Raw genomic sequence first — 22,566 nt, 5'->3', positions numbered from 1 at the left:
CCAAAAGTCTGACCTTGATCTTTTATAAACATTACATGTCATACCCTGGGATAAAGCAACTACTCTGCTTTGCATTCACAGCATTTCTCAGCAAGAATGGGCAAGGGGTGGAGTGGGGGAGCAGAAGAGAAGCAGAAGTGGCTCATCCAGTGGGTAGAAGGCACTTTATTAGTGTTCAAACCACCAGAAGACAAAGAATGACAGTGTGTCAGTCCACCTCTTTTGTTTTTTAAAAAGGCCAGCTACACCTGTCTGATGGTAACTGACATTTTTGGCAGCTGAAAGAAAACAGAGGTGTACCTGGAAAATTTCCCAAGGCAAGAAAATATGTTGAAATACCTAATCAGCTCACTACCAAGCATGCTGCCATTGCCAATGTCTAAGAAGACAGTAACTCATGCACACAGTGTTCTTTCCTTTATCAGGCCAAAGAAACCACAGCATCCTTCAGGGGCTTACTGTACTTTGTCCAACCAAGCATTTCTGGGTAATTTCTGAAGGAACTGAGTATTTTGCAGCGTTAATATTACCCATGTTCTCTTTCCCTCTGGCAGTCATATCATCATAAAGGCACTTGCTACACACTGTTCTGTGGCCAAGAAGCAGCGAGCAGGTGGATATGGTTTCAATGTCCTAATTTCACGTAACAAATTAATGTGGATTTCTAGCAGTCTTGCTAATATATTTCTTCAGGGAATTTGTGGGGGGTTTTCCTACATTAGTTAGCTGTTAGTTTTGTTTTATTTACACACACACACACACACACACACACACACACACACAATACTGTGTTGTTCCTTTCCGCTGATTGACTCAATGTATTGGGGAGGAGAATATTATGTTCCGCAAACAGGCTCTGAGAACTAGCTCAAAAAAAAAGGGGGGGGGGATTGACTATAAAGTCATGTAAAATCTTTTTAATAAATAGAAATTTATTAAAATAATTTATTAAAAATTTTAATAAAAATAAAATGATTTAAACTATATATACCCCTTCAAAATAATTTCCCATTTCTTGTTACTTCAGTTACATCACATATTTGTTAAGAAAAAAAAATTACTTAGAAAGATCTTTTGGGCCCCAATCGACTTCAGTATAAAGCTGATACCTGTATCACAGGATTCCATGTATGGTAAGAGAGACAAACCTCAAATTCCTATGCACCAAGAAGACATGATTTGATCTTCAGAATTGCTTTACAGCTCTGGCAAGGAAATTCCTGCATTTTTAAGAATCTTTAGCACAGGGCGCCTGGGTGGCTCAGTTGGTTAAGCGACTGCCTTCGGCTCAGGTCATGATCCTGGAGTCCCAGGATTGAGTCCCGCATCGGGCTCCCTGCTCAGCAAGGAGTCTGCTTCTCCCTCTAACCCTCCCCCCCTCATGTGCTCTCTCTCTCTCATTCTCTCTCTCAAATAAATAAATAAAATCTTTAAAAAAAAAAAAAAGAATCTTTAGCACAAAAAGATAACTGGTACCCAACTCAGAGATGACTTCTTGAACTCATCACAATCCTTAAAACAAAAGCAAATATTCTGAGAAATCTTAAAAGCAGTAGCTGTTATATTTGACTTACTCATCATCCTTAGCTACCATTTATTAGTTCTCCCCACCTCTGTGTGGCTGCTATTATTAATCACCTTTCAGAGTTCTGGGAAGTTAAGGATCAAGGAGGTTAAAGCAGGGCGCCTAGATGGCTCAGTTGGTTAAGCGTCTGCCTTCAGCCCAGGTCATGATCCCAGGGTCCTGGGATCGAGCCCCACATCGGGCTCCCTGCTCAGTGCAGAGCCTGCTTCTCCCTCTCCCTCTGCCCCTCTCCCCCGCTCATGCTATCTCAAAAATAAATAAAATCTTAAAAAAAAAGAGGTTAAAGCTAGGTCAAAACTGAATCTATGGCCGAAAGAAGACAAAATCCAAACCTATGATTCTTTCATTCAGCTTTTGGTTCCTAGTTGTGTGTTTCCTCCCTCTCCTCCCATTCCCCCCTCCCCTCAGCCCAGCCATGAGGTTTTATTTTCCTACTGTTTTGCTTGGTGTGACTTAGAAGGGTGACACCCTAACTGAGAGATGAAGCAGCTAGCCACATTTCAACAGTAGAGGAGGGGTGGTGATTTAGAAGGAAAGAAAATCTCAATGGTGTGTCGCTTGCCCAAGGGCCTGACCACAACATTCAGTGGCTTGTCCTGATGAAAGTACCACAAGTCTAGCAGACCTCCAGGGCCACATTTCATTGTTCTCCTGCCACACGGGAACTACATCAGTTCCAGCCAGATCTCATAGTCTGGATGTGTCAGTGCTTGCCAGATATCCAGATGAAAACTAAAAAGTTCCCCTCAGCTGTAGCTGGTCTACACCTGGCTATACAATTCCAACATCCAGATATTTGGAGTCACACATAGGACTGACTAAATGTTTACATTTTCCCTTGAATGTCTGGCATTATTTCACCAGCCTGAATATATTTCAGCTACTGAGGAATATCCTCATTGACGTCACTCTTGTCCAAATGCATTCACTAAGCACCCAAGTTTCTAGAGATAAATACTAGGCATTAAGGACCTTTAAGTTTATCTATTGTACAGAGATAGATAGATAGATGGAAGGATGGGTGGATAGATAGATAGATAGATAGATAGATAGATAGATAGATAGATATAAAAACTTAAGTGTTTTTTGGTATGGGTATTCTATTGTTGCCATAGCAAATGGCCACAAACTTCATGATTTAGAACAACATTTATTTATCTTATGGTTTATTATCTTACAATTATGTAGGTCAGAAGACCAACATAAGTCTCACTGAGCTAAAAACCAAGGCATCAGCTAGGCTGTGTTCTTTGGAATCTCTGGGAGAAATTCCATTCCCTTGCCTCTTCCAGCTTCTAGAGACTGCCCACATTCCTGGACTCATGGCCCCTTCCTCCACCTTCAAAGACTGCAACAGCAGATCAAATCCTCCCAGTCACATCTTTCCAACCCACTCTTCTGCCTCCCTTTGCCATCTTTTTCATATGATTAGATTGGGTCCATCTAGATAATCCAGGATAATTCCTTCATCTCAAAATCAGTACCCTTAATCGAAGTCCCTTTTGCCATATGAAGTACATAACCCCAGGTTCCGCAGTTAAGATGTGTACACTGGGGGCTGGGGGGGGGGGGCATTATTATGCCAACCACAGATGAGCTTTTGTTTTGTTTATTTTCCATTTCAGCTGGAAGTAATTTGAGAATTCTGTTTCTCAGAATGCCAGGGGAGACAGATCTCCTCAGTTAAGACTTGTTAACAGCTTATTGGCGAGGCAAGGTACTTACAGCTCTTTGGATGGTTTTAGATGCTTAGTGCCAAAAGGTGGGTGTGGAATGGCTTTAAGAGAGAAACTGTATTTATTAAGTTGATTCAAATACAGTAGATATTTCTTTTCTTGCTCACAAACAGTACCTGGCGGGCAAACAGGATGGACAGGTAGCTTCCACACATTACAAATGGGACTGCCAAGCTTTCTGCACCTCTTGCTGTGCTACATTTGAGAGCATACAGTATCACCTATGAAGTACTCTTGCCTGAAATATTTGCCCTAAATCTAATCAAGTCTCTCAATCCAGCTACTCAGTTTACAGGAAATACAGGGGAAGGAAAAACATACTAACCACCACCCCCAGAATAAAATCACCCAAATCTAGAATGTGTGAAATTGTACAAGTTAAATGATATATGCATTTTAATAGTGTGTCCCCAAATAAATGAAACAAAGATTGTAAGTTTCATGACAAAAGAACCATCTCCTGGTTACCGCATTTTCTGCTGATGAATTGTGGTAAGCTGGTATATGCAAGGACGGGATCATAAACACGGCCCGGAATGCTGTGGCACGGGCTGTTTTGATGCAGCTGCTTATGGGCCCACTGCACAGAGACTCTGCTTTGGCCTTTTCTTGGTGTGTAATTCTGACCCACGGATTAAACCACCTGAGTATTTTTCTCAGTAATCCAGAACAAAACAGTCATTATTTCATACCTTTATTTTGTTCGCACGATCTCAAGTGAAAGACTCAATTGATTAAGTAACTGAAGAAACTGAAGATTTATCCTGTAAAATGTCTTTCAGTCAAAAATTTCCACTGCAAAAGAACATAGCAGCCTTGACCTGCTCATCACTGTTCAATGCTGTGACCCCTCTCACTGAAGTGGTCATGACTAGCTGGGGAGGTGGAGGAACAGCAGGGGACTTCCTGGGTAGAAAGGGTAAATGACATTTCAGGAAGCGTTTGGCTGCATATATATTCACATGGCTGTGTGTGCTGGGCTATAACATGTATTTCAAGAAGGCTGATGCTATATAGCTGACTGATACTTGCTCCCATCAAAGTCACGGTGACCAACACAACTTGAGAAACTGAAATCAAGAGGCAGGGGGTCCATTAGAAATGATCCCAAGCAAGGCAATATTAATTTTTTGGTTAATGTTTAAATAAAAATACCTAGTTATCAGGCACCTGGGTGGCTCAGTTGGTTAAGCGACTGCCTTCGGCTCAGGTCATGATCCTGGAGTCCCGGGATCGAGTCCCACATCGGGCTCCCTGCTCGGCAGGGAGTCTGCTTCTCCCTCTAACCCTCTCATGCTCTCTCTATCTCATTCTCTCTCTCAAATAAATAAATAAAATCTTTAAAAAAAAAAAAATACCTAGTTATCATAGGACTTTTAGATCCCCTGGGTCCTTAGACCCCAATTTGACGAAGAATAATGTAGTTCAAGTCCCTCATACTAAGATAAGGATACTGAACACAGGTAGAAATACATGCCCCCCTCCCTGTCCCTCACCCTATTTGCTCAGAACGCTGTGTCTGGAATCCCTTTCTCTTCTACAGGCTATAGGAGGGATGGGCCCATGCCTAGAGGGCCAGGTTACCAGACTTGGGGGGAGCTGGTGGCTGACGTGGACAGGTTTGCCCAGGACCGCAGAGAGAAATTCTGCAGCATTCCTTGCCCTGCCTTCCTGGGACTCGCCTGTCCCAGCTATCTGAGAGTTCAGCAGGGTTGCATCTGGAGGGGATGGGCTTGCGAAAGGAATCGGTTACATGTTCAGTGTAACTCTTTAGCAATATTACAGTAATCGTAAATTACTATTACAGTAATAGTCATTACAATAATACAGCAATAGTACAGTAAATCTGTGACCTGGCAGATTTCACATGTCTGGGATCTGAACTCTCTCACTGTCTTCCAACCTTAGAGAAAAAGAATAACTGTTAAAAGCCCAGACTGCGGAGTTTGGATCCCAACTGCCACCTACTAGCTGTGTGACTTTGAGCAAGTCACTTGACTTCTCTGTGTCTCAGTTTCTTTATTAGCACCACTGATCTTATTTCTCATTCTGCCTCTTCACTTACCCTTCATACCTGGGAAAACACAAAAAAATAAAAACACTTCAGGGGCAGCTGGGTGGCTCAGTCAGTTAAGCGTCTGACTCTCAATTTTGGCTCAGGTCACAATCTCAGGGTGGTGGGATCCAGCCCTGTATTGGGCTCCCTCTGCCCCTTCCCCATCCCATTCGTGTGTGTGCGTGCGCACTCTCTCTCAATAAATAAATAAATAAATAAATAAATAAATAAATAAATAAATAAAAACACTTCTGCTTCTAGTATACCTTTACTCATGTCCCCAACATTCATTCAGCAAATATTGGTGGGGAGCCACCAAACACAGACAAGACACAGCTTCCTGCCTTCAAGAAAGGTATCATCTCCTGGGAAACAAAGAAAAATACATATGACCAGTTACAAATAATGTGCCAAGCGTAGAAACCGAGGCGTGTACAAAGTGGAGAGGAGAGAGCAAGAGAGTGTAGCAGGGGGAGCCTCGGGGAAGCTTGGAGAGGGAGGTGAGGGGGCGATGCTCCAACTGAGGCCTCAGCGATGTGGAAAGAGACTGTTTCTGGCCTTGAGCAAAACTTTACTGGTTCCCCTTAATCAATCAGCCAACGCCTGGAAGATGCAACTGGACTGGAAAAACAAAAACAGCCGATTCCCAAGGTGCGGAAACTGTGCGCTCCACTGTGAAGCTGCTTGGACACAGCAGCCGCCTCCTGCTGGACGTTTCCTCACACAGCTCCACCCTGGCCGCCAGTCTACACGTTCTACACATTCTACACGTTCCACACGCGTTTGGCTGCATGTGTGCCTTTGTCTTGGTTTTTAATGTCGTTTAATGTCTACACAGTCATACGTTATAGTATCCTTTGTGCAATGAAAACACATTTAATAGAATTCCAGATATGTAGATGAGTGCTGAGGGGCGAGCGGCCCAGACACCGGGCTGCAGGGGACCAAGAGCACGATGTCTTTCCGTGACCTCTGCAATTTTACAGAGATGATGAGAGCCTTGGGATACCCTCGCCATATCTCTATGGAAAACTTCTGCACACCAAATTTTGGACTTGTGTCTGAAGTGCTGCTTTGGCTTGTGAAACGCTATGAACCTCAGACCAACATCCCTTCCGATGTTGAGACTGAACAAGACGGAGTTTTCTTCATTAAGGCAATTGCCCAGTTCCTGGCCATCAAGGCACATATAAAACTCAATACTAAGAAGCTTTATCAGGCAGATGGGTATGCAGTGAAAGAGCTTTTGAAGATCACCTCTGTCCTTTATAACGCCATGAAGACCAAAGGGATGGAGGGCTCTAAGATAGGAGAGGAGGACATCAGCAAATTCAAGTTTGATCTTGGCTCAAAGATTGCAGATTTGAAAGCAGCCAGGCAGCTTGCTTCTGAAATCACCTCCAAAGGAGCATCTCTATATGACCTGCTGGGCAAGGAGGTAGAGTTGATGGAACTGAGATCAGAAGCAATTGCCAGACCTCTGGAAATAAATGAGACTGCAAAAGTGATGAGAATTGCAATAAAAGATATTTTGGTGCAGGTGCAGGAAGACTAAAGATCTGCTCAATAACGTGGCCTCTGATGAAGCTAATTTAGAAGCCAAAATCGAGAAGAGGAAATTAGAACTGGAACGAAATCAGAAGCAGCTCCAGACTCTGCAGAGTGTCAGGCCAGCCTTTATGGATGAATATGAGAAGATCGAGGAGGAGTTGCAAAAGCAGTATGACATTTATCTAGAGAAATTTCGAAATCTGGCTTATCTGGAACAGCAGCTCGAGGATCATCATAGGATGGAGCAAGAGAGGTTTGAGGAAGCTGAAAACACTCTGCGCCTGATGCAGAACAAGATGAAGGAGGAAAAGAAGCGCCTGCTCCGGAGTGGAAGTAATGATGACTCGGACATTGACATCCAGAAAGATGACGAATCTGACAGTGAATTGGAGGAGAGGCAGCTGTCCAAGCCGCGGACGGCCATGGAGGTGCTCATGCAAGGAAGACCCAGCAAACGCATCGTGGACACAATGCAGGGCGGAGACTCTGATGACGACGAGGACTCCGAGGACAGTGAGATTGACATGGAGGGTGATGAAGAAGACGATGATTTGGAAGATGAGAGCATTGTTCTCTCACCAGCTAAGCCCAGTCGAAGGGTCTGGAAGCCTGAGTCCCTGGATGAGAGCAACAATGACTTCTGACCCTCTTGCCCAAGGGACCAGTCTGATTAAATCCCTCAGATCTATATAGGTAAACAGGAAGTTGGAAGGTTAGGAAGGAAACCCATTTTGTTCACTAAACTAGTTGGACTTGTTAATGAAGCAACACCTAGTTATTCTTTAGCCTCCTCTGTGTTATTCCACAGAGCTTCAATAAGAACTGAAGCAAGCCCCCCCCAAAAAAAGAATTCCAGATATGTAAACACACCAAGCACACATAAAATACAATTTTAGCAGCTGAGCGACCGTGGCAGTGGTATGAAAATTCTTCTGACAGAATTATTCCAGGTACCCTCCAGATGGAACTCATGTGTTAGCTGGGGCTCTCACTGTCCTTCAAGTTGTATGGAAAATCGGCTCAACCCTCCACCAACTCTATCGCCTCTGGAAACCAAAAGCCCTTCTCCACATTTTGGTGAGATTATGTTCTCAGGGCCTCCCTTCCTTCCTGGGCTCCCGATTGCAGGAGTGTGGTGTCCACGCTGCCCTACACTGACTGAGATGTGAACGGCTGCATCTCCAGGTTCACCTACTGAAATCCACTCCGTGCTGCACATGTACCAGCACAGCTGACTGCACACAGAAGTCGGAGGACCACAGGGAACAGTGCCACCAGGCTCCTCCCCACAATCTTGTGCACCTAGCTGGTACCCTGTCCCTCCTCCACCCTCCCCTCTCTTTTGTTCTGGCACATAGACCTCTTACTCTCTGAACAATCGATAAATGACTTGACTTCATGCAGAGTAGTTCTGCCACCATCCAGGCCTTTGGGGCCTCACAGTCTTCCTCAAGCATTCGTCAAGGTGTTTTCCCCAAGATTATTACCTTCATAAAGCAAATTCTGATGCCAGCTATTCAGATAATAGCATTTCCATTTTTCCCAGCGCCTACTAACATTTATATGTATGAAGAGGGCTGATCCCAGCGGAAGCAGCAAGAGTGCCAAGCAGATCCAGCAGTGGCCAGTGCAAATGGCAGAGGTGGTACCAGAGTATGTCACGTGACCTCGGGCCGAAGCTGCTCGTAAGCATGTGAGACATGTCAAAGGGGAAAGAGATTTGCAAAGGACCAGAGCTCTATTAGGGCAGAAGGGGTAAGAACCAGCAAAATGAAAATTATTAACGTCAAAGAGACCCATTAACCCTAAGACCTTGGGAAGCAGGGGCTGCAAGTAAAAAAACGCCTTAGAAAAAGTATACCCTTGACAAGAAAAGGTCAAGCCCCAGAAATCTTTTCACTGATCTACAAGTAAATACTTAACACTTAGAAAGTATAATAAGTATTATTCAGATGACTTATATGGTAGTTCATAAAGAATGATCTTGGCAAAAAGAACAGACTTCTATCTACATGCAAAAGAATATGAGTAACAAAACTATTAGCTATGGCAGACAAGAAAATCCCAATAGCCTAGTTTTCTCTCAACTTTTCCTTAAGATATAATTCTCCAAGAAAGAACCCAAAAGTCCTTGAAAACAAGCTTACCCAAGCTTTTTATCAAGTAGAGACACACATAGCTATTATTACACCCATTAGATAAATAGATAAAATTTGGTGATTCCAACTTACCCCCTTCTAGAAGATTCTCAAAGTACTAACCTACTCCGAGACACGACAAAGGATTTCACTTTTGAGCCCTGGCCTATCCCAGCCTAAGAGTCAAATTGATAACAACGCATTTGCCCTAGCTATTTTCTGGAAGGCTATTCAATTATCACATTAAAATTAAGATTTAAGCATAGTTTTTAGTTACATAAATAAAACTGGGAAAGGGCCTTTCTAGCAGTTGATTTACTAAACTAGAAATTTAGGAGTTGTTTGCTACATGAAAAGAAAACTAGAGGGAAAGGAAAGGAAGGAGAAAATTGACAAGTAAAGACAAGCAAAGAAAGATAAGAAGAAACAAGAGTGTCTTAGATCAAAGAGTGAATGGAGCTGGTGGATCTCAGTTGCTCTTTGCTCAGACCAGAAAGGGTTCCAGCTCTGCAGATGAAGGGTGTGAAGTTCAAATACTACCGGAAAAGAGGACATGCAAGCAACTATGAAATATTACTGTCTTTCTGAGAAATTGGGAAATTGGACAAGACCCCTGTGGATGGGGCCCCTGACAGAATCTGACTACTGGAAATGACAAAGAACCCGAAGTACAATATGTCTTTAACCTGTTTAAAAATGTTGAACAAGCTTTTACATAGTACACAGGCACAGAGTCCAAATGAGCAGGGGACAGAGGATGGGTGAAGAAGTATGGGGGTAGACTGCACAGATTAGTCCTTGGGAGCAAAGTTCTTCGATCCTGCATCAGAAACAAAAGTCATTCGTGTGTTCCTTCACTCAGTAAGTATTAGCCTCCTCTATGTTCCAGGTACTGTTCTAGCTACTGGGGAGACAGCACAACAAAACAGACAAGGAATCTGCTCTTCTGGAGTTTACAGACTACGGGCAAAAATAAATAAATAAACAAACACACAAGCACATGCATGCTTTTCTATAAATTCAAAGAAAACAGGCTGTGGGCAGGAGTATAACCCCGGATTATGTGGGCACTTTGGCTAGGGGAGTTAGGGAAAAGCTTTCTCAGCTCTTACTGAGCTGACCCGAAGTAATGAGAGGACACCAGCCTTATAAAGTGATTTGTGTACCAACAAGAGAGAAGAGAACTACAAAGACCTTGAGGTTCGACACCCACTTGGTATATCTGAAGAACAAAATGGGGACCAGTGTGACTGCGTTAGTGAGCCATGGGAAAGGGGTAGGAGATAAGGGACAGATCTAGGCAGGAGCTACATCATGAAGGACTTTGTATTTTCTTCTAAGTGCAATGGGAAGCCAATGGAGGACTTTAAGTAGGGGAGTGACATTTATGTTTTAAAAGACTGCTCTGGCTGCTACCTTTGGCAGACTGTGGGGGTGAGTACAGAAGCAGAAAGACAGGTCAGTCAGGGGGCAATATGGGAGTCCAGTGGGAGATGTCAGAGCTTTGGACTAGAGTGGTGTCAGAAAAGATGAGAGAAACAGATGGATGTGGGTAACTGTGGAGGTCTTTCAGTAGAGGATACTGATAGACTGGCTGTGGGAGATGAGGGGAAAAGAGCAACTGAGTCTGATGCTTAGGTTTGGGGCTCAAGCAGTGGGGTGTATATAATGGGGTTACTTACTGAGAGGGGGATAACGAGGAGGGGCTGGCCTGATGGAGAAAGCAGGAGTGAGATGAAGAGTTCTAATTTGGGTGCATTAATTTCGAGCTGCCTCTCAGACATTCAAGTCTGGAAGTCAGGGTGAAAAATGTCAGTTAGCAAACAGAAGATATATAAAGCAATAGGACCCATGGAGATTACCCAGAAAAAGAGTATAGAGAAGTCCAAAGATCAGGTGTTAGAGGCTTTCTAATAGCCAGAGGTCAGGAGGAGAAGGAACATCAGTGAGGTGTGGAAAAAAACAAGAAAATACGGCTTGACATCAGCCAAGAAAAGAAAATATTCCATAAAAAAAAAAGTGACCGATTATATCAAATGTTGTTAAAAGTAACATGAGAAAAAAGAATTGACTGCCATAAACCATCACATATGGCAAGACGGGGGTGAGTGGTGCCCTTGACAGAGGCACTATCAGTGGACTGGTGGGGATGAAAGCCTAATGAAGTGGGCTGAACAGGGTGGAGGATGAAGAATAGAAATGGGGACACAAAGAGTTCTTTCTAGAAGTTCTGTAATGAAGGAGAGCAGAAAAATGAAGTAGGGAGCCTAGGGGTCAAGGAAGGATTTTTGTTGTTGCTGTTGTTGTTAACTTCATTTTCAAAAATACAGAAAGAAGAGGAAATAGTATAATGAATCCCTGGTGTCAAACAATTCTCACCTCCTCACCCTGCATCTTTCACCCATTCCCCCACTCATTCCCAACTCCCCACCCACAGGGTTATTTTGAAGCAAATCCCAGACATTATTTCAAGGAAAGGTTGCTTTTGTTTTAATGAGAAATAACTGTTTGTTATAAAAAAGAAAAACAGAAAACCCCATTAAACAATGCTTTCATGGAGAAAATTCCAGCTCACCCGCTTTAACAGACTGACTTCAATAAAAGGGATGAACTTTATTTTTCTTTAAAGCAGGAATTCTCAAAGTGTGACCCAACTGGGGGGCCATGAGGGGCTTACCGGTGAGCAGCAAACTGATGACAAAATCTAAACTCTCCCATCCATTCTAATGGCGGAAAAGGAAGTCTAAGATCTTTTGTTTGCTTTTTCTGTTTTTGGTTTTGGTTTTGTGCATGAATAAGTAGTATAACATATTAAGTATTTAGGATTACCAAAATTAGTACATTCCTAGAGTTTGCAGATGACTCTCATTCAAAATTATGCTAAGAAGTCTGACTGCCACACAATGCCCATATACGTATGATTGGAACATCTATAAATTAAAGGAATTTCATCCTAATCACCCATGCATGTCTTAAGTTGCTTATGGGTTGCGATTCTTCCGTTCTTGTTTTTTTTTACTGTAAATTACTTAGCTTCATCAGCAACAATTTAGTGTATTGCGGGTTGTTTGGGTAAACCCTCAGGATACAGTGATGCATATTTGTATCATTGATATTAACTTGCCACTTGTTCTTTCATTGGTTATCTGTGGTACTGGGTGCAAAGATTTGAAACACAAAACCTAAAACCTAGAAAACTCTATATACTGTTAACTTCTGTGGATTGAGGGGGACTTTATAATTTTATTTCAGTTGTAGAAAACCTCAATCCTGTCAGACAGTATAGCAGTTCAGATCACAAACTGGATCTCCAGACTCTAGGCTCAAATCAAGGCTTTGCTACTAAGTAGCTGTGTGACCTGGAAGTTCAGTCAGGTAACTTTTCTGTTCCTTAATTTCATCATCTGTAAAATGGGGATAATAGTAGTACAGCACGTATAGTACTCAAACTGTGCAACTCGTAAGAACAGTGACAACCTGTATCTTTAAATGAGTGAACATCCATAACTGGAACTGTACCTGGCACAAACCAAGTTCTGTATTTTAACACAGAAAATATTACTACTATACCTGCTACAATAATTGCTACCAGTATTACAGTTTAGGACAACAGGGTTCTATGAGAGGACACTGAAAATCAGTAAAACATAACTCGCAATCTATACAAGTGATAAATATAATAGCATAAATGGTGGCAAGCTTTATTACCAAACCCACTGTACCCACAATATAAGCAAACTATTCACTAAGAGTCCTTGTCTGAATTCCAGATCTTGGAACTCTTTGGTGCAGAACACAGAGAAAAGATATGGGTCCTTTCATGAAATCTGGGCCAGCCTTAGAGCACATTATAGAACAGGTAGAGGAAGGCCTTGGGGATCCTCTCACACCTTTCCGCAAGCCTCCCCTACTTCCTAACTACATGCTCTCCAAGCCCCCAAGTACCCTTATTTTGTCCTAAGTCCTTTACTACAATACTCACCAGGCCAATTCTTCAAAACTGAGTTCTTTCTTTAGGACCTTCTAACCTCAGCTATGTGTAAGTAGGGACAAAAAAATGCTTTTAAAACATTTGCAATTACTTGTATATAGCTATTAACTTTTTAAAAAAGATTTTATTTATTTATTTGACAGAGAGAGACGTGAGAGAGGGAACACAAGCAGGAGGAGTGGGAGAGGGAGAAGCAGGCTTCCCACTGAGCAGGGAGCCTGATGCGGGGCTCGATCCCATGACCCTGGGACCATGACCTGAGCCAAAGGCAGACGCTTAATGACTGAGCCACCCAGGCGCCCCTATAGCTATTAACTTCTTAAGAGTATCAGAAGTATTTCTATTCTTAAAAGAAAGCTCTTATCAAAAGTTCTAATTACTGGAAATTTAGGCAGAGTAAGAAAGCTAAGAAAAAAAATTCAAGCAGTCTAGAACACCACAGAGCTTATTTTGGAAGCTGACCCTGAGATTTAAAAAAAAAAAAATTCATCAGCACTATTTTCACAGTTTGTTCTATTTTGAAACAATGTTGTTTCATTTAGGCGCACCTGGGTGGCTCAGTCGGTTAAGCGTTTGCCCTTGGCTCCGAGTCCATCGGGCTCCCTGCTCAGCAGGGAGTCTGCTTCTCCCTCTGCCCCTCACCCCACTCATGCTCTCTTCTCTCTCTCACTCTCTCTCTGTGTGTCTCTCTCAAATAAATAAATCATAAAATCTTAAAAAAAAAAAATGTAGTTTAGCCTAACTTTTTTCTACAACAGCTCCTGTGGGTAGCAGAGACCCCAAGGTTTGAGTGAAAGGAGGGAAGAAAAGGGGAGAGGGAGGGATTAACTTTGTACAACCAGGAAGAGAGAGACCGTGTGTATAACATTTTACTTCTTGGTAATCACTGTTAATTAATCACAATAATCATTGTTAATTGATTTCTTTTTCTTGGTGAGGAGGTATAAAATATGATTATTATTCATAATGAATTCATACCTAGTCAAATTGAGACCTAGAGAGACCATTCCTACCGAGCATGCTTAAACCTGAAGAACCACGTTGGTTTTTCAAATTTACCATAATCTTTGATTTTTCTAGCACAAATGTCCCCTGCGGAAGGAAAAGTTAGTGGATTAAGCCACAGATTTCATTCCCTGATTCATCACAGAAAGGATTTTAGGGGACTTTCATCAAGAACACAAAATGATCAATATTCAAAAACTATAGAGTCTAAGCCAGGAAAATATAAATAAAATAGAAATTCAAGACCAATGAAAATATAAACACACTTATGCAGACCACGGTTGTAACAGCTAAGCTTCAGGTTTACCTCTGAGTTTCTTGGGGGCCAAAGAGAAGAAAGAGACTGCATCCATTACGTTATCAGAAAGGATAATACATACTATTTATACCCAGAGAAGCAAAGTTCTTCCTACAGCTGGGCTCCACAAGAAATTTTTCAAGTGGACTTTGTGGCCTTGAGTAACAGAGCGGACAACATCCTTAACTCCAGGACGTCAGGCCAGGGCCCACATTGCTTAGGAGTCCCTGCAAAATTCCATTAGGTGACAAGGTCCCTGGGGGGAGGGGCGGGGGCTGGTATTCAATTTACAAAAGCAACATGCACAGGATTTTCTAAAACCACGTCTGCTACCAAGATCATGAATTCAAATGAACTTCAAAGAGTTCAGACTACTTTCACACGTTGTGAGATATCCAATTAAAGGCCCCCAAACAGAGAATTAATGAAAGAAGAAAAAAAAAACCACAAAGAATTTGAACTGTTTGGTTTTTCTTTCTAAAATGCTATTCTCTACAACAAATATCTCTTCCACAATTGCCCTCCTTCCAGATGATGAAGCTATACAATTTTTAACAACTTTATTAATGTATACTTGACCTAAGATAAGCTACACATATTTTAAGTATGGAATTTGATACAATTTGATATATGTATACATCCGTGAAACAATCACCACAACCCAGATAATACATATATCCATCATTGTCTTTGTCTGCCCTTTTGTCATTGCTTCCTCCCACCATGCCCAAACCCCTCATCCCAAGTAACCACTCATCTCCTTTCAATTTTTAAACCTATACGATTTTAAAAGGACTTTTTTTAACCAAAAACTAAAATTTGGATTTAACACTATTGTTTTGCATGTGTTCCTTAGTCATTCCCTGGATCTTTTAAACCAACCTATCACCTTATGTCCTATCTCTAAAATTATAAACTACTGGAAGCCAAATACCATGACTTCTGGTTCATTCATGTTCTCGTAAAGGTGGCTGTATCAAGGTGACGTGCACAGCTCCCTCAAGAAAGATGGAGTGACCACCCTGGAGGCTTCAGCTTCCCAGGTAATTTTCTAGAGATGAAGTAACCACACTCTGAAAAAAAAAATTACTGCACTAGATACTTCTTAGCCTCTGCTTGGGGAAAAACATGAACTCAGACTCTCAGACAAAAAGTTTGGCCACTATGAGAAATAAGGAGATTCCGTCAGTCAACAGGGAAAGTGGGAAAATAGAAAGACTGGGGGTGAAGCGTTGTGGGGGGAGGTACCCACCACCACAGTCTCCGACCTTGAAAAACTTGGCTACTGAAGACAAGATATACAAATAACCCACAGGACGAAGAAGAAATAAGAGCTAAGAGCTGTGAAACAAAGCCCCAGGGACTCCAAGGGACAGAGCTGCTTCTCAGTACTGCAAGGCTTCATTATCAGAAGGACAATGACAACAACAAGGACTAACATCCCTACAGTGCTGTCACATGCCCAGTCCCCTGCAATGCCCCACAACAACGCTGGGAATAAACAGGGTTACTGACCTCCTCCGGAAGGTTAGAAAATTGAGGTTTAGGTAGGTCAAATGACCGCTGAGGAGACCAGAGCTGAGACTGGAAAGTGCTGTCTTCTGATTCCAGCACCACTGCTATTTCTCCTTCCCCAGACAGCATCCTCAAGAGGTGATGGAACATGACAACAACCTCAGAGCCTCAGAGCCTCCCTCTACAACCAAGAACATCATTCTCTTTTTGTTTTTTTTTTAAAGATTTTACTTATTCACTCGACAGAGAGAGACACAGCGAGAGAGGGAACACAAGCAGGGGGAGTGGGAGAGGGAGAAGCAGGCTCCCTGCTGGGCGGGGAACCTGATGTGGGGCTCGATCCCAGGACCCTGGGATCATGACCTGAGCCGAAGGCAGACGCTTAACCAACTGAGCCACCCAGGCACCCCCCAAGAACATCATTCTAACAAGGGCTCAGTGACACATTTGGTTAAGAGGTGTTCTGAGATCGATCCTCAGACCTGGGAGACCACACACATGGTGACCAGGTGCCATGGCATAGACATATTGCCCCAAGAGTATATACATATTCCAATGGTCCTAAGATGAACAACATTTCAAATGTACCAGAGAGGCTCAACACTTCATGAAACTCCAAATTATCCTTTAAGGAAAAAGGAGGATAACTGATAATACTACTATTAATTATACTCAAATCAGTTATTGAATAAGTTTGTATTTTTGCATATCAAGCTTCCTTGAGGTGAAACGAATCTATCATCACCATCATCATTGTAAGTGTCTGATAATGCCTGGCATACATTCAGCCTCAAAAGATACCTGTGGAATGAAAGAATGAGCCTCAACAGGCCACAACACAGAATTCTTTAATTCCTCTGTTAAACACTTTGACAGGAAACTTATTTGTCTCTAAATCATGGTAGAATAACCATGGTCAACAATGAGGCAATCCTTCCCAGTTCAGATAGTTTTAAAGAACTTGGTATAAACATGTATTTCTTTCCATTAATGTCTTCTGAGAATGGATCTAATTTGTTTCATTTTCTTGGAGGAAATCTATCCCGGAGCTTCACAGAATGCTGTAATATTTTAAAGGGAAAAACAAAACAAAACTCAGTATGCTACGAGGTAAGTACAAGGCTCTCTATGCAGACATACTGTAACACATGGACAGATGAGCACCACTCCTTTCAAAGCAACCCTGTTGCGAAGCTAGAAATATATTCCAGTGATACTGGTTTTGAGGAAAAAACTTGCAGAATGCCTCTTTTGGAACTGCCTTTATCTCTATGATCAGTTTATGTGACATACAAGAACACTTGTCATATTACTTTATGGTCCTGACCCATTTTTTTTTTTTTTTTTTTAGATCTTATTTATTTATTTGATAGAGAGAGAGAGTACAAGCAGGGGGAGCAGGAGAGGGAGAAGCAGGGTCCCCACAGAGCAGGGAGTCTGATGCGGGGCTCGGTCCTGGGACTCCAGGATCATGACCTGAGCCAAAGACAGACGCTTAACAACTGAGCCACCCAGGTGCCCCGTCCTTGACTCATTTCTAACCAAAAATTACTCTAGCCAGTTTGATTATCACCCATGTGGCAGACTTCATCATGAAGAGTTCCTGGCAACTCTCCCAAATCAAAATCACCTTCTGAGAATGAATACCATCAGTATAAAAGTCTTCAGCAAAACGTGCCAAGGGCCCTAAAGGCAAATCCCAAAGGGAGACTGCAAAGATACCTTGCACAACAGCACATCACTGGAAGGTCTGTGCAGCCTCTCAAGGTGAACTCATACACAGTTCTGTACACCGTAATCTAAAGAGCCAAGACAGTCTTGTACATGACAATTTCATTAGGTCTTAGTCATCTTTATATTATTCCCTTGGAAGAGCGCCCTGCACATAGTAGGGCATGTAGCAAATTCTTTTCAAAATAGATTTCCCCTGGAAATAATCAAACTATGAAATTACCATCAGTCACAGCAGGTCCAGCCACTAGACTTTTCCTAAGGAGGAAATGCAGTGTTGTGTTTCCTCACTGTTGAAAGTGGTTTTTGAGTGTAACCGACCATCTATTTGATTTTACTGCCTCCTATATCCCCAGAAAATGTATCCTTTCAAATGGGGTCTTTTAAAGATGAAATCTGTATTTTTAAACAACTGAAATGTAAGTTGAAGAGATTTCAATTTCAGAATTTATGAAAAAGCACTGGCATCTATCATTCTTTTCTAAATGTTGAGCAACTGGCCATCAAGGTGAACATGAAAAAATTACAGAAGATCTACCACCATGACAATGGTAATGGAATTAACATTTAGAATGTGCCTACTATGTGTTAAGTACCGTGCTACATGTAATCTTTAGGAAATCGAACAAGAAAGATACTGCCATTCTCATTTCTACAGATAAAGAAACTTAAAACTTTAAAAAGTTAAATACAGATGTGCAAGTGAACATATTTATTAGAGGGCAGAGCCAAGGTTCAAATTCAGGTTTGTCAGAGTCCAAAACCTTGCCCTTTACCTCTTAAGTATGGAGTCTATCCCAGAAGTCTAAAGCAGAAGGCCCATTGGCCAGCCATGTGTCACCAACAACAGTGATTTGATAAAAATGGAAAGACCTGTCAATGTTTGTGTGTGGGGATGGGTGAAATAGGTAATGGGGATTAAGGATGACACTTGTTGTGATGAGCCCGGGTTGCTGAATGTTAGTGTTGAATCACTAAATTGTACACCTGAAACTAATATTACACCGTATGTTAACTAGCTGGAATTTAAATAAAAACTAAAAAACTTACTAAATACATACATACATACACAAAATAGAACCACATGATCCAGCAATTCAACTTCTGGGTATTGGGGGAAAAAAAAAGACTTGTCTGGGCGCCTGGGTGGCTCAGTCGTTAAGCGTCTGCCTTCGGCTCAGGTCGTAATCACAGGGTCCTGGGATTGAGCCCCTCATCAGGCTCCCTGCTCAGCAGGAAGCCTGCTTCTCCCTCTCCCACTCCCCCTGCTTGTGTTCCTTCTCTTGCTTTGTCTCTCTCTGTCAAATAAATAAAATCTTAAAAAAAAAAAAGACTTGTCAATGTTTAAAAAATGGGGTTTTACCTAAAGATATGGATATGTACTTCCCCTATATCAAATTCACTTCACTCATTTGCCTACACAGGCATTTGAGTCTGTGACCCCTGCTATTATTCCCTGTTGTCTCCCCAACACTTCCTTTTAAGGCAAAACCCAAAACTAATGTTCCACCTCTCCCATCTTATCTGGATATCCCATAAGAACTTAGAATCATGCTATTTTGATGAAGTAGGACATAATCATTGAGATCAAGTACAAGACTTTTATACAGAATCTAAGGCCAAAGAGTTAAGTGACTGGTTCATGGTCACAAGCTACAGGACTAGATCTTGAACGTTCTCTTTTTTTTTTTTTAAGATTTAATTTATTTATTTGACAGAGAGAGACAGTGAGAGAGCGAACACAAGCAGGAGGAGTGGGAGAGGGAGAAGCAGGGTTCCGCTGAGCAGGGAGCTTGATGCTGGGCTCGATCCCACGACTCTGGGATCATGACCTGAGCCGAAGGCAGATGCCTAACGACTGAGCCACCCAGGCACCCCAAAGATCTTGAATGTTCTTAATCTTGTCTGCTCTGCTACCCAGCTTCTCTTTGGCAGCCAAACATATGTCTGAGTTAATGACCTGTGAAGTGGGGTATCATTATTCCTCCATAATTCTATTTGATATTATTATCATGAGCTTGCATTTTTAATAAATACTGCTGGTACTGCCAAGACTTCAAATCTATTTTCTTTCATTCACCAAAGGGCTCCTATGAACAAATCACTCTCCTTTTATAGATCCACTCCTTGGCCTCCTTTCCTGTTCTGCCAGGAGCTGCCAAAAGCATTTGTGGTTGAATATTGAAGGGTAAAAGAAGGTATGAAGGAAGCTCCAAAGAAGCATCCTTGCCTTCTAACTCACAGGTCAAGGACTGGGAATATGAGGAAGATGATACACCAGTGGGTGACTCAAGCCTACTACCCTCTGGAGGAGACACAATTTTAACTTTTTAATTTTTACTTCTGATGAGCCAGAGAGAATCAGTTTGGGTCATTCTCAATTATTACATAAATACTAAAGCATATTCCAATCACATAAGCTGGCAAAGTTTCTTGTCCTTACTCTCAAAGGTACTAAGTTGATCAAATTTCAATTTTAAAGCTTCCTCTCCTGGGCCAGGAAAAAATACTAAAGAAATAGCTTGCCAACTGCAAATTATTTTTAGAGGTGTTTGTAGCATATGCATTATCAAATACAGTTCCTTTTTTTTTTTTTTTTTTTAAAGCAAAACACCATGTTGGACTCATTCCAGTGTTTCTATACGTGACTGGAGCCAGAAACAGCATTTGTGAAAATATCACTCTTTTGAGGAAAGTACACTACATTAATAATGAGTTGGGCCTAAAGAGATATTAGGATTTCAAAGTAAGCAGGTTCCATGCTTCTCCAACAAATCAGGAAAGAAAAGGCACTCCGTTTACTAAGCAACAGAAATTTTTTTATTTATACCAAAATGATATTTCTTTGCCATTTGTTTTCATTTCATTTCGGACCTAATTTCTTCCTGATAATCTTGAATGAATATCTATTCTTATGTCCTTTAACTGTCTTGCAAGGTCAGCAGGCCAACTGGCTTTCCCACCGGACAATAAGTCACTCTGGAACCGTGTGTTCTAATATCAACTCTGTGTATCAAATATCAAATACCAAAGATTTGCCACAGGTGCTTGATCAAGCTCTTCATCTCTTTCCGCTTAGCTTCAGGTGTCTGTCAAACTGAAAGCCGGAGCTCTGGCACACAGCCCAGGTTTTCACTGTGCCCGGCCGTACGGGTTACGGCGCGGGATTACTTTCTGCTGGCGCTCTGGGACTGCACGGTGGTGAGGCAGCGAAGGCTGAAGACTCCCAATGCCTGAGTTCAGAGCCCAGCTCCGCCACCTACTAAGTGTGCCACCTTGGGCAAGTCACTTAACCCCTCTGTGCTTCAGCCACCTGAGCGATAAGACAGGATCACTGAGAGAGTTAAACATTAGTTGGTATTTAAAGGGCTTGCTACAGCTTCCAGCACACAGCAAGACTCAATATTTATTATGTATTATTTATCCATTTTTGATGCCTTCACCAGCATGCCCTGGCTATGAGTAAAATTTTGTCATTCAGCTTGACTATATTTAGTGCTTTGATTCTTGAAGGAAACAAGAATGTCAAACCCCTTAGTAGAATTTCCTAAGATTCCAGTCAGACATCTCGAGGGCATAAGTCATGTGGGATCAGCCATGAAGTGCCACACTGCAGGTATTTTGTAAAGTCACTGCTTTGTAAAGCAGAGGGTATGAGTCACGCATGCCCTGCAGCAGGAATTCAGTGATGTGGCTTGCGAGCATTCCCTGACTGGTGACTGCTATCTCATACATCTAGAGCATTGCACATGACAGATGACAAGGACATGGCTGCACATGCCCATGGGCACACCTGGGTTTTACAAATGCCAAAATAATTTTGCAAGAAAGTAAAACAAATCATGGCTCAGGGGAAGTTCAGGATTTTATTTGTTTGTTTTAGAGCTTTTCTTTATTGTGATAGTCCTAAAAGCATTTTACGAACACAAGAGAAATGAAATCAGCCAATTTTCTCTGGCCTCCACTTCTAGTAAAAGGCTGATCAAATACTGTTGTTGAAGAACAAGCATTAGTAAACCTTATTTTGTGGCTTTAAATTACAATTTACGGAGTTTTACTTTTTTATGAGTATGAAAAAAGTTGCTACATACTCCGTAAATTGTAACTTAAAGCCATCATCACTTTGCCTTTGATTAGGCCTTTGTAATTATTACAGTAAGAAAGATACCTTGCATTTTTCTCACACACAAAGAATACAGAGAGGCTACTCCATTTGATCTATCCTTATTTACTCAGTGTTTAAAATTTATCCATAAACAAAATTAAAAATAAAAACAGAAAAACTATAAAATCAAAGGACTATTTCTGGGAAGCAGCATGAAATAATGCATAAGAGCTTTGATTTTGGAGACGGACGTGGTTTGTGGACAAAAAACTTCAACCCCCCACGTTTCCGTTTCTTCATCTGGATAGTGAGAACAGTAGTGTCTGAATCCTGCAGGCTATGTGTGTGTGTTTACACACGTATATACATAAATGTTATTTTTATTATATTAATATTTATATATTATTATTTATTATACATATTTGTATTTTCCTTCCTTCCTTACGCTACAAGTAGCATACCCTATAAATACTTTTTCTCTTTTATTTTTATCACTTAACAATAGATCCTAAAGATTACTTCATGGCAAGATGTAGAGGTTTTCCTTGTTTATTCTTATAAATGCACATTATTCCTCTTTATGAATGTACCATTTGGCTATTCAAACATTCCCCTATCGATGGATATTTGGAAGGTTTCCAGTCTTTGGCTATTATGAACAATGTTGTAATAACCTTGTGTCCATATCACTGTGGATTTTGACACAACATTTAAATGAACTTTTCAATCCTCTCTTAAGTTAAACATGCCATCTTAAAAATGACATTTTCAATGCATTACACTTAATAAAAAGAGGCTGAAACGCAAGATACAATATGGCATCGAGTGGATTTTTTAAAGTGTGGTCCAACCCCA

The 22,566-nt window shown here is 41.6% G+C and overlaps 2 protein-coding genes across 9 annotated transcripts in view; one reads left to right on the top strand and one right to left on the bottom strand.

Annotated features, from left to right (window-relative positions):
- Positions 1-22,566, bottom strand: part of LOC116639844 (death domain-containing protein CRADD) — a 264,137-nt gene that overhangs the window by 48,267 nt on the left and 193,304 nt on the right. The gene's annotated exons all lie outside the window — the stretch shown is intronic.
- Positions 5,635-10,590, top strand: LOC116639843 (clusterin-associated protein 1-like). The gene is given in 2 exon segments (XM_032416507.1): positions 5,635-6,923; positions 6,925-10,590. Coding segments are annotated over 2 exon segments (1,239 nt in total). The 5' UTR covers positions 5,635-6,332; the 3' UTR covers positions 7,573-10,590.

The sequence above is a fragment of the Phoca vitulina genome, unplaced genomic scaffold (genome assembly GCF_004348235.1).
Source record: "Phoca vitulina isolate PV1807 unplaced genomic scaffold, GSC_HSeal_1.0 scaffold19, whole genome shotgun sequence".
NCBI lineage: Eukaryota > Metazoa > Chordata > Mammalia > Carnivora > Phocidae > Phoca > Phoca vitulina.
Note: the sequence above shows the minus strand (reverse complement) of the source record. Positions and strands in the feature narration are given on the sequence as shown.